This window comes from Quercus lobata, chromosome 8 (assembly GCF_001633185.2).
Source record: "Quercus lobata isolate SW786 chromosome 8, ValleyOak3.0 Primary Assembly, whole genome shotgun sequence".
Classification (NCBI taxonomy): Eukaryota; Viridiplantae; Streptophyta; class Magnoliopsida; order Fagales; family Fagaceae; genus Quercus; species Quercus lobata.
The window spans coordinates 28,186,705-28,199,675 of NC_044911.1; the positions used below are offsets into that span (position 1 = coordinate 28,186,705).

The window sequence follows — 12,971 nt, forward strand, 5'->3', positions numbered from 1 at the left end:
GCTCATAAGAACAAAATAGTTAGAAAAATTACTAAAGTGCCTATGCTAGAATGATTTTTTTTTTTTTTTTTTTCTTTTCATGTGTAATATGCATGCTAGTTAACAATATATGTTTGGAACATTGGTCCTTAGACATTAAAAATGAAAGAGTGAAGAGCATCAAACAAAACTGATTCTAATACGTATTTTCACCATTAATTAAAAATAAATCTAAAAAAATACTTACTTGATAGCATGGTAGCAGCACTGCAAACGTCTCAAATAAGGAATTGCAAGCTACTTTCTTGAAAAAAAAAAAAAAAAAGATTATGAGCTGCTTGGTAATGTTGTTCTAGTAATATTATTTGTATTTTTTAAAAATATATCAAAATGAAAAAGTATATGAAGATAAATGTAATATTATTTAAACAATGAAAACTGTTATCTAAAACACCTTATCAAACTGAACCTATAAATGTGTATGTAAATGTATGCACTTCGCCGCTTACTAATAAAAGCGAATGTAATAAGTACGGGTAGAAAGTATAATGTTAAGAGTCTTTTGAGATTCACTTATTTTTATAAAAATTGAAAAAAAAAAATTTGTTAAAAGTATAATTGAAGAAAAGTAAAAATTAATTAAAATAATACCATAAAATTTATTAATAATATTAAAAAGTATAATAAAATTAAATTAAATAATAAAATAAATGGACAAAAATAATAGAAGTGGCTTTTACGGTGCATGTATATGTAAATAAATATACATGTGGTCGTATATATCCTAGAATCCTAAACATCCCATTTGGGACCCTCAGTCTGTGTCTTTATCTTAACTTTTTGTCCTTGTTCCCTTCTGTTCCTTCTTCTAACTTTATAGCTTCACTTCTTGTTAATGTCTTCCTCTTCTTCTTCTTCTTCCGAAGATGGCAATGGCAATGGTGGTGGCAGCACTAGTGCAAGAAGAGGGGGTAATTTTGAAGGGCCTTCAACTTCTCGCCAACGTGCTGTTAACGAGGTTTGGCCGGAGCATTTTGTTGAAGCTCTAGCTGCCCAAGTCGCCATTGACGCTTCTCACTCTATTGGACGTCTTGCTGCGGCTCCTGCTCTCGCCAATGTATTTCAGGTATTTTCATGATTTCTATTTATTATTTTTATTATGCTTCACTTTTCTTTTCTTTTTTTCTTGTTTTCCTTGAGAAATGTAAGTTGTCTTTGTTATTATGGTTGTATGTGAAGAGATTGACGAGTGATGATTGAGAATTCTTGACTTAGATGTTGTTTGTGATACCAAAATTGTTACAATTGTAAATGGTTGGTTGTATAATTTTTGTAATCTCCTTGGTATAGCATTAGGAAATAGAATTACTACATTGGAAAAAAAAAACCGTTGGTTTTGTTCCCAAATAGGCAACTTATTTGGTCTAGTCAAAGTCCCTGGCGAAAACTACATGTTTGGAATGATATATCATAGTTCAGAATTTATTTAATTATTTTCTTTTAACAAGATTTAGTTGAACAGGAGGAGGTGAATGCTGAGATGGTCTCTAATGCCTATAAGCATCCAAGAAGAAACTGTTTTACGAAAGCAACTGGTTTTTGTTTTTGTTTTTGTTTTTTTTTTTTTTTTATGGGTCATTTTATAACAAAATTCGTGTCCCTTTCAGAAGGTCTGGTTTCTTCTTGACAAAATTAGTTCCCACCCTTTTTTCTACTTTGGAAATGTCTATTTTTTGGACCCCCCCATACCATATCTTATGAAAAGAGCCCTTTTGGCATGGACTTTCCTTTTTCCCTTTGTTGGCATGAATATCATTTATGCTTTAGAAATTCTCCTACTTTTGACTGAACTTTCTTACCTATCCAGAAAAATTTATGGGATGCCTTTCTATAATACAAAAATGTTTATAAAGAGTCCTTTGAAACCTACTTTTTTAAGTTAGCTAGCGGTGCTGGGAAATCACATATAGCATGATTTAAGGAGACCCCAATTGTTGTTTATGTCTTGTTCGCCTTGCTCCTGTAAATAAATAAATAAATCTTACATTTCTGTCAGCAACTCAGCATTGCTCTTTTGTAGGAATTGTACCATTTTTATATTAGATATGATTATGGTCCACATTTTGGCCAACAATGAAAAAAAAAAATTTATGGTCCACTCTTAAATTACGTAGGCTGCATAGCTCAATGCTTCAATTCCAAACAGTAATCTCTCTGATTTTACCCCTTTTTTTTCCTTTTCTGTCGTTAATTACGCTGCAGCCTACAGTTACCTTCTAGATAAGTTGCGACCCTAAACAAAATAGTCAATATATATTTTTATTTTTATTTTTATTTTTTGAAGAGATTATTTTTTGAAGAGAAAAGTAAGAATAGTCAATACTTTCTTCCAATGTATATGTGGCCTGAAAAGTAATAATCAAGAATAATTACTCAATTCTGGTTAGTTGTGTGATTATAAAAGTTATGTTGGAAATTAATTGTTATTAGTTAGATTTTCGTTTTAGACTTATATATATATATATATATATATTTATATATAGGCTAAGTAAAGATAGATAGAGACAAAGGAAAGTATTTTAAAGTGAAACATAAAAATTGAGTGCAGTGGCATCAGTCAAAAGCCAAACCATGTGCTCGATGCCAAAAAGCACGTGGAGCCCTATGCCGGCTTACAAGTTGGTGTCTCTCCTTGGCATCTCAAAGAGATATGGTTTCTCATCACAAATTAACCAAATTGCCTAGTTCATAGACTTCTATTTTGTATTTTTATTTATTTGTTCTTTTTTTTTTTTGTCTTTGGATAACTTTTGTGTTCTTGTTTTTCAGTTGTAATAAATGGTCTGTTCACTTCTTCTTCTTCTTTTTTTTTTTTTTCTTTTTCTTCGTTTTTCTTTTTTTGAGAGGGAAAGAATGTGAGTATATTCTTTTTAAAGTGCTATTTTTATAAGTTTGTCTGACAAATAATTTTTGAAATCTCTTCTATACCCTTTCTTGAAAGAATATTGTGGAAATGGTGTTACTGTTTTACTCTCTACCTGAATGAGCTTCGGCAAAATAATTACGAGTCCATGTCCGTTCTTATTATCACATCAGAAGATGGAGTTTAACAATGATTTATGAGGTAGACTTCGTGAAGATAACAATAATTATTCCTATTCTCTTCTTTAGAGGCCTAGGGATATAAACTATGATATAATCTGGGGTGGACATAATAAACCAGTAAGATAATCTTATAATCTTACTATGATATAAGATTTCTACAAGCCTATATGAAAGAATGAAATCTAATTAAGGTTGTAATGTTAAGAAGTTATTTATCAAAAGAAGAATGTAGAATTTAAGAAAGGTCAAGAAAAAATGAAGCAATAATCTTCATATGTACGGTGTTAATTTACTCATTTTGATATATAGTTTTCATTTACACTCTTTTAAGTAAACACGAAGCACATATTAAGATATATATGTAGTGATATTAAAAGTTGGCCCATAAAGCAGCAAAAATTTCTGATTCCGCCGTTTGGATATAAACAATATGGATCAAATTAGTCAAGAAATACAAATGAACAATGTGAGCAAAATTGTGACAATAATGTAGTATGTAGAAGTAGGTCTGGAGAGGGTCAAAGACTCGGAAGGAAAAAGAGAAGGCAAGGGTTGGAGACGGGATAAAGATTCCCTGATATTAACGAGACAGGCCTTCGGCTAGACCTTTCTTGGAAATGAAAGAAAAATTTGTGGGAAAGCACGCTTTGTGATCCTATGTTTATATCACATTTGTATGACCTTTATGAATGGTATATAATGTATGGACCACAGCTAATGCCTATAATAGGGTCTTTGTCCTTTGTTGGTCCCCAATTAAAGTCTTCTTCAACTACCAGTAGATCTCTCCAATCTTACTATGCTTGTTAAGGTCTGTGGATGTGGGGTATGACTAAATAACTATAACTCTATATGGTATAGTCCACCTCCTTTGATTGCCTGTGTATTTTTTGTGTGAGGCTTTAATTTATTGCTGCAGCAAACTATCTTCGTCTCCACGGTTACTCAAAGAATCAAATAATATAAAATTGCAGTGGAAGCTGACCATTGTTGCTCCGTGCTTCAGTGATTCTGCCAGTGGTCATTGGCCTATCTCTGTCTCTTTATTCTTGTCCACTCTCTCTCTTTATTTTTATATATATATATATATATATATGCCTAGTGACAGTAAATTTTTATAATAATTTTACCGATAAACTGCAATTAGTATATCATCATTTTTAAATTAGTCCTATTATGTTTACGTCAAAAATTATAAAAATAAAAAATAAATTGTGTACATCATATATATTATATAAGTGTGGTTGTACTTGGTGTACCTTGTCTTGTTAAAGATTGGATTGAGTAATTATAAAAGGGGGAGGAGCTGTCGCAGTCTCTCCCTTATAGTAGGGATGTGGCATGATGAGGGGTCTTATAAGAAGACTACCAAGTCTATGCTATGTATAGAGACAAAACTGATTCTATGCTGAAAAGGATAGTATACTATACAAAACCCTTCTTTATTTAGATGTAGCTGTTACGCCTAGCTCTACGACCAGTACTGCAGCTGCTCTCTAGTCCCTAGCCTCTCCTGCTTCGCTGCTTTATCAGCTCCCTGTGTGGCTCCTCCTCCAAAGTCTCTCGCTCTCTCTCTCTCTCTATTAAAGCTATGTGCGCATGGCATGGACTTTCTTCGTGTGGGGTTTTGGGTTTTGGCTCATCTATCTATAATGCCCGTTAGTCAGGTTTCTCAACCCAATCACATGTTGTCATTACAGACCTATGAGTCTATGACATGTCTCCTGAATGTAGCCCTTAAAAAAAAAAAAAAAAAAAACACTGAATCTATACAATTTTAAAGCTTTTCCTTCCATATATCTTTGAAATTGTTCCTTCAAAACACAACATCCTTGTCCGTTAGTTAAAAGGTTATATTAAAAATAAGAAAAAAGAAAAAGAAAATTCAATAGCATGGTCAAACAAGAAGCTTTTGCATAGAAACTTTTTGTCCTTCCTAGGAGACCATTCTATTGGCATGTGTTTGGTTTTTAGATGTCTTCACTTGTCTCAAGAAGAAAAAGAAACAAAAGTTTGGTGATAATATATATATATTTTTTTCCCTCTTGGGTAAAACAAGGGGATATTAACTATGCCAGTAAAATCCTACTTTATTTTATACGGTCCAAATGACTGTTTCTATGCTGTGCGAAACTGTTACCGATTCCCAAACCGTGTGATGCATAGCATTCTCGTGGGCTGAGTGAACCAGCTTGTACGTGTCTCTGAAGCGAGTTTGAAAGGCTCCATCTCCAAATATGACAAATTAATTAGTCAGTCTGATTGCACAAACTGGGTTTCGCATTAAATTCCCTTTTTAAAAGAACTATAATTGTGTTACATGTAGGTGGACATATGCTTAAATTTTTATACGAAAAAGCAAAAAACCATTTGAGTATTGAGTCTAATTTTAAGCACGGGGTTAATTAATTGACAATCACCAACAGGCTATATACCTGTGTGGTATGCATGTTTACTACGTGCATGCAATGCATGAGTTATACATACAATACATATATGTATATATCTATGTGAACGTGACACTAGCTAGCTAGCTGTTTCAATTATTTTATGGTGGATGCAGGTTTGTTCGACGTGGCGGGCTGTTTCTCGTTGGGATGCCTTGTGGCACCGTCTTAGTCGTCGTATATGGGGTCGGACCCAGCTCCTTCATGACACATGGCGTGATGAGTTCGTATATTGGCATCGGACGGCCCAAAACTTTCTCAGAGGAAGGTCAGCACATGGTATCCTAGCATTTGATGACGTGGACAATCAGGATGGCTACACGTGTCGTTGCATGACTATATCAGACCGGCACTTGGCATGTGGTTTTGCTGACGGGGCAGTGAGGGTGTTTGACCTTGCGACGTACACCCACATGGTCACATTGAGGCCCCACGAGCGCAACCGGCTAGGACAATTTGCGAGGGCAGTGTCAGGCATAGTCATCAACGATGCCACGCTGGCATTTGCCACGTTGGATGGGGATATATACGTGGCAATAATAAATGGGGGTGGGGGTGTAATTAGAATGGCACATGAGGGGGATGTGGTGAACGATGGGGCATTGGTGGACTTTACGGGGTGTGGGAGTGGGAGATGGTGGGTGGGGCTTTACGCAGGCGCACCCAACCGGGCCTACCACATATGGGACAGTGTGACAGAAGAGCTTGTGTATGTGAATGGGTCATTGACTAACCCAGAATCATTAATGGGCTGGCGCTTGTTAATCAATGAGGTGACTGAGTTCGTTGGGCGAGTAAGAGCTGTGACGGCAATTATAAGTGAAGAGGAAGACGAAGATCATCAATTGGCTGTGGCAGTGGCAGTGGCAGTGGCATGCACCAGTTCAAGGCTCATTGTATTCGACTTGAGGAACCCAGATGTGATTTTGGGTGAGGAAGAGAGTAATAGAGGATTCATTGTAACCTCGGTTGATGTTAGCAATGATGCGAGGTACATTAGGGTGGATAACCATGGTCACGCTAGTGTGTGCCGGGTAGGTACACTAGAGGAAGTGTGTAGGTTTAACATTGGTGGGGGTGGAAGATCTGGTTCACAAAGGCGTGTGATGGGGTGTATGAACTTGGGGTACGCGCTAATGTGCGCAGGGGGTGTGATAACGGTGTGGGACGTTGAGCATGGTAGGCGTCTGTACCATTTTAGGGAGAGAATTGGAGAGGTTAATGCTGTCGTTGCAAATGAGAGATATGTGGCAGCAGCAGCAGCAACAAGTGACAGGATAATACACTTGTGGGATTTTGGGGCAGATCAGTAGATCGGCTATAGCTACTACCTACTACTAGCAAAGCTAATAAGCTAAAGCTAGTTAAGAGTATAGTAGTAGTGGGGTAGTTGTAGAGTAGGATATGACTCTATATATAGGCATATGGTGGCATGGGCCTATTAAAAAAAAAAAAGAAAAAAAGAAAAAGAAGTAGAAAGTAGTAAAAATCTAGACTAGATTAGACTAGACTAGATTATGATTATTGATTTTGAAGGTGACAAATGACAATTAAAGATCTGGGTGAGGTTAGCATGGTCTGAGAAAAGGAGTCTTTTTTTGGTTTTGCTGAAGAGTGAGAACAGGAGTTTGTACTTTGTGCAAACTGACATATGAGAGAAAATTGTACTTTGGAAGTAATGGTGATTGCTATTGATAGTGACGGGGGTAAGGTAAGTAAAAGACTTATTTGCATTTTTACATACGAGGGAGAGAGAAAAAGTGGGATACGCTGTTTTGGGGACTTACTTTAAGATTAAAGGTTCAAATGGTGGTATTCGACCCTAGACCACCAAAAAGGCCTTCTACCTTCTTTAATTTTTCCTACTTTCAACTCTCTCTTCTTGTTTAATTTAATGCTCCGATGTAATTCTCTTTCTTTCTTTGCACTTTCTAATTTGTATGGCTTATTATTTATGTTTGAATATTCTTTTTTATAATTTATTGACAAAATGCCAAGTTATTTTAGTAGGTTAGCCACTCCGTGCTTCTGTGGTTCGTACGAGGCTCTTTGTTGCATGCTGCTCTTTTTTCTTTTTCTTTTTCATAAATTTCTTTTAATTATATCTCACGTCATTGAAAAGAAAAAAAAAGTAAAGTTTTATGGATACTATTACTCGGAATACGCATGGGCAAATGTTTTTGATATTGGTTGCATGTTTTCTTAAATACATTATCCTCTAGCTTGATTTTATTTTAATTATTATTAAAGTAACTAAATTCAAGCAAAAATACCGACTTTCAAATTAATTTTTTCTCCTATGCTTTTTTCAAAAATAACAATAAAATTGCCTTTCGTGTAAATATTTAGTTTACCACGATAAGTGGAAATAAATGTATTGGCCCATTTGACTCTTCCTTAATGACAACACAATTTAAGATTCTTATAAAACTTTTTATTTTTTTGACAATATAAATTATAAATGAATGACAAAGTTTAGTTATATGTTGTAATTAATGGCTCCAACTCCTAGGAAAAAAGTTAATGTAACTATATATTTTTAAAATATTTCTATTAGATTAAATGTTCTCCGTGTTCTTTATATATATAATAAATTTTGTGTCAATTAAATGTTATTTACTATTTGATTTATAAAATTATTTTTTATATATAATTTTATATTATAAAAATTTGAAATTTAAATATTTGACTAATGATACAGTTATTATTCTTTTAGAAATTTTGCATGGAAGATATGAGGAAAAAAAAAAAAATCTAATATTGGATTTGTCAAAATTTGCATTCAATAAAAAATAATAATAACAATAATATTGAATGGAAATGTAACAATTAGCTATGACCAAATTTGTAGTTAAATTTTGTCCATGAATTAATATTTTGTCAAATGCAATAGTTTGATGAAGTGTAAGACTAGATGAAAACAACTCTATTTTCTTACTGAAGAATATGCCACATAGGAGAACTTTAGACTACTACAGGTGAGGTTCTTGTTCTAAATATAGGAATGATTATGGATGCTATTTTTATTATATTATGACTCTAATTCACTATAAATAATAAGACGAGGTTTATGACTTCTCTCTGTTTTTTTTTCTTATTATTAATATTTTGAACATCCAAGTATCTATCATTTCTTAGGGTTATTTGTTATAGTTTCTTCTCTCAAATTCAACCTCTCTTCTCTTCAAAAAAATGAATTCCCTCTTTCTTCTCTCTTTTCTTTTTTTTTTTTTTTTTTTTTTTTTTTCATGTTTTTTTATATTATTTGCTTAGGGAGTTCATGAGGCATACACATCCCTGGAGGTTTCGAAGCACTTGATTAAACAATACCCTTGGTACTGAGTTATTTATTTATTTGTATACTCATTTTTCTTTCCTATTATTAGATTCAATTAATTTTCTTTTGTAGTAAAATTTTTATGCTACTATTTCTTATTTTTATTTTTGTTGTTATTTATATGATTATATGCGTGCGAAAGAGATCTAACCAGTTCGTGCCAAATTATTCATCATGACAATTAGTTTATTATAACCCACACTATGAGTAGGTAATTATTTTTATTTTAATAAAGCATATGCTTCTTTTTTATCGGTAAGAATTTGGTTCTATTTACTGGAATTTTACTGTAATTAATTTTTGTATCGGTTTTTACAAATACTAATATTCATACAACCTATATAGTAGCACCTACATGACATTTGAATAATATTCATAAAAAAAAAAAAAAAAAGGGGTAAATTCCAGAAAACTACCCTGAGGTTTGGGGAAATACCACTCAGGTCCAACACATTTCAAAATTGACCAATTAGGTTCCTAAAAGACATATTAGTCCCTAATACCCTTAACACCGTTAAACCCTCCGTCATTTTTCTTTCCCTCACTCAGAATTCTCTCTAGTCTCTTCTCTCTGGTTCCTCTCCCTCTTTCAATCCCAGCCAAAGCCATAACAAAAAAACCCAAATCTTACCACAAAACTATATCGTCTCTACACTCTCGTAAATCCTGACCGTCGATTCCCTCCTATCAGCACCAATCACCGCCTTGATCAACCCGATGAGCCCCTTGTCGTCACACTGGATCCCACCACCACCACAATCTGTCTCTAAGTCACAGATCAGATGGTTGAGATCTTCCACCATTCTGTTCCTGGCGAGAGCGGGGGCCACGTCGGCGTAGAGAGACAAGTCCGGATTTTTGTATTCAGATTGGACGGCAGAGAAGGCGTGGAGAGCGAGGGCACAGTGGTCTTGGCGTAGGAGCTCACGTAGGGTAGTGAGGAGGTCGGATTTGAGAAGGCGAGAGAGGATGGGGGAGTAATCGAGTGTGGTGGAGGAGGACTTGTGAGCTCGCTTGATGGTTTGGATGGTGTTGATGGCTATCCAAATCTTACCCCAAATCCCACCGTGTGACCCCAGCTTCAATAATCAGTGGATCTTTGTGTTGTTTCTTGTTTTGGAGCTGTTTTTGGATCTGGGTTTTTGTTTTTACATCTTATTTTTGGCTTTTGAGTGTGCAAATGATTAATCTTTGAATTGTGTCAAATGAGTTTTCTTCTTTTCTTCAAAGGGTTTCTATATCTTTTTGGCTTTGAGTTTTGTGGTAAGATTTGGGTTTTTTTGTTATGGCTTTGGCTGAGATTGAAAGAGGGACAGGAACTAGAGAGAAGAGACTCATAATTCTGAGTGAGGGAAAGAAAAATGACGGAGGGTTTAACGGTGTTAAGGGTATTAGGGACTAATATGTCTTTTAGGGACCTAATTGGTCAATTTTGAAATGTGTTGGACCTGAGCGGTATTTCCCCAAACCTCAGGGTAGTTTTCTGGAATTTACCCAAAAAAAAAACTAGAAGATAGCATATTATGAATATCAACAAGATTTTACTTCACAAGATCACTATAACTAAGTAATATAGAATCTACCTCAAGAAAAAAAATACAGCCCTCAATATGTTATTTGATTGCTTGATGCCTTTAAGAACAATATTTTGTATGCAATTATATGATTTTGACTCAATTAGTTGACTTGTTTCTAAATAGATTATTCTATAAGTTTATAGTAAAAACCGTGCAACGCATGAAAATACTAATATATATATAGAAAATATGGATGAGGGTATACATGTGGCCATCATAAATGGGCCAGCCCATACAGGAAGGGCTCATTTGAGCAATGTGGTGGATGATGGGACGGTGAGTGGGCCACGCGGGTGCACCAGGCCAAGCCTTTCACATATGGGACGATCAATAGTAGTGTAACAGAAGAAGAGCTCGTATTTGATATTGATAAGGGCCTTTTACACATGGGAAGTAGAGCGCGTCGATTAGTTTCTCTACAATTTTAGGGCAAAAGTTTTGTATATGCCGGGTCTCATTGATAAAGTGGGCCCCATAGGTATAAGGTCCACCTGTCAATGAGACAAAGGTCTCCTGCACTTGGTGCATAAGATACCTTCTCCATATTAGGAGAGTTTAATACTCTTGTTGCAACTTTGCAAGTTGAGAGACACACGACAATGGCCGCACCATCAAGTCACATGACTATACATTTTTGTGATTTTGGGGATTAAGATTTTAGGTATTACACTTTATACAATAGCTACTAAAGGTTGAGATTGAGAGTTGCAATGGCCGCACCATCAAGACACATGACTATACATCTTTGTGATTTTGGGGATAGAGATTTTAGATATTACACCTTATGCAATAGTTGCTAAAGGTTGAGATTGAGAGCTGAAAAATCAATTTTCAATCTCAACCATTGAATTAAAAAAAGAAGTTAAAATAGTATAATAAAAAAAATTGTGTGGTGAGGGGTGAATTGCACCGAATTTTGGGTGCAGAGTAGAGCTAGATAATTAATAATTAGAGTAGACTTGTAGAGTAGAATGATTGTAGACATGGCCTATACTTATAATTATTTATTTGTTTTTTTTAAAGTAGTGTTTATTGCATGAACTATTTTACACAGTTTTTATGCACTTAAAAAAGCAATTGAAATTTCCACAAGTCACCATTTGTGTGCAAAACTAAAACAATTTGTGTGCAACAAGTTTAATCTTTTTTTTTCTTTGGTAAGAAAATTAATGCAAGCTAAATTACAAATTGTATATTGACCTAGAATTCAAAGTCTTTGTAACTTCAATTTTACGTTTGTTTTAGTTTTAAAAGTTTTCTAAAAAATGAGTTATTTTCCAAAAAGTATTTTCTATAAAACAATTTGGAAAAAATGCTCATATGACTCTGAACTTTAAGGGAGTGACCATGACACCCTCATAAACTTTTATTTTGGCCAATTTACTTCACAAACTTTACACATTTGTCAAATCAACACATATGTTAGTCTTCTGTTAAAACACAAACAATATACACGGTGCATCTCACTTGAACTTTAAATCACCAAATATCCAAGGACTAAACTGTGTGAGAGGGAGAGAGACTGAAAGGGACCTACCTATGGCGTAGTTGAGAGAGAGAGAGAGAGAGAGAGGGAGGAGGCGACCAAGCCAAAGCACAATTGCCAACCACCACTGTTTCCGCCATCATCTTGCCTGCTGGGTTTTTTTTTTTTTTTTTTTTCAATCATCCATGTGCAAGTCATTGCTCGAGTTTCATAGTATGGTTTAATTTTCAAGGTTACCAAATGTATGAAACCTGTGATGGATTGGGTAGAGTTGGTTGTCGTAAAATGCCCATATGATCAAAATTGGTTTTACAGTACTTTTGAGAATGTTATTCAGTTGTTTGATGAAATGTCTGAGAGGGATATATGATTAGTGCTGTAATTGGATTTGGTTGTTTGATTAAACATGTTAAAATTCAAAGAAAGAAAATCTGGAAGGAAGGATTGGTTAGAACGTGTAATTCATTCATTCTCAAATACTAGACTATAGGTTATATACCAAAAAACAGAGCATGACCAACTCTGTGCATCTCTCTAAGATTCACACTAAAACTAACTCTACCACTAACTCTTACTAACCAATTTATTACCAATAATGTATGTAAACAATACTGATGTAGTTTTGAATGTTAAGTATAAAGAGAACTAAGCTACAGGATGTATAATTGCATCATTCGCAAATAGTTACTGATGATGCCAAAAAAACCACCAATAAGCTACACAATTCTCACATACTCGAAACAACACCTGCATAACACAAAAAGAGAAGACCTTGCAGAGAGCATCGGTGTGGTGCCGGCCAAATACCCTCCGAAGGTCAAGTTAGAACTTCTCACTACTCTAGAGTGCTAGAGCAGGTCAATTATGCGTATCTTGGCTAGTGAGGGTATTTGGGCTTTTATAGTAGCAGAGGGTTGACATCTCTTTCTTGTTGCAGAAGTCTTTTCCTTATATGAGTCTCTTTGGGCGTATTTGGCAGAATCCTTTCCTTATAGAAATCCTTTTATGTGGCACCAAACGTGGAGGGCAAGACGTTTCCT

General features: G+C 34.8%; 2 protein-coding genes across 2 annotated transcripts; one reads left to right on the forward strand and one right to left on the reverse strand.

The window, feature by feature from the left end:
- Window positions 1-874: 874 nt before the first annotated feature.
- LOC115955151 (transcriptional regulator STERILE APETALA) lies at window positions 875-6,874 on the forward strand. The gene is made up of 2 exons (XM_031073205.1): window positions 875-1,105; window positions 5,648-6,874. Exons 1-2 carry the CDS (start codon window positions 875-877, stop codon window positions 6,842-6,844), a joined length of 1,428 nt encoding a protein of 475 aa, XP_030929065.1. The 3' UTR covers window positions 6,845-6,874.
- A 2,632-nt stretch (window positions 6,875-9,506) lies between these two features.
- On the reverse strand, window positions 9,507-10,989 carry LOC115956690 (protein THYLAKOID ASSEMBLY 8, chloroplastic-like). Its single transcript, XM_031074999.1, has 2 exons — window positions 10,981-10,989; window positions 9,507-9,947 (listed from the first exon to the last, which is right to left on the reverse strand). Exons 1-2 carry the CDS (start codon window positions 10,987-10,989, stop codon window positions 9,507-9,509), a joined length of 450 nt encoding a protein of 149 aa, XP_030930859.1.
- Between the last annotated feature and the right edge of the window lie 1,982 nt (window positions 10,990-12,971).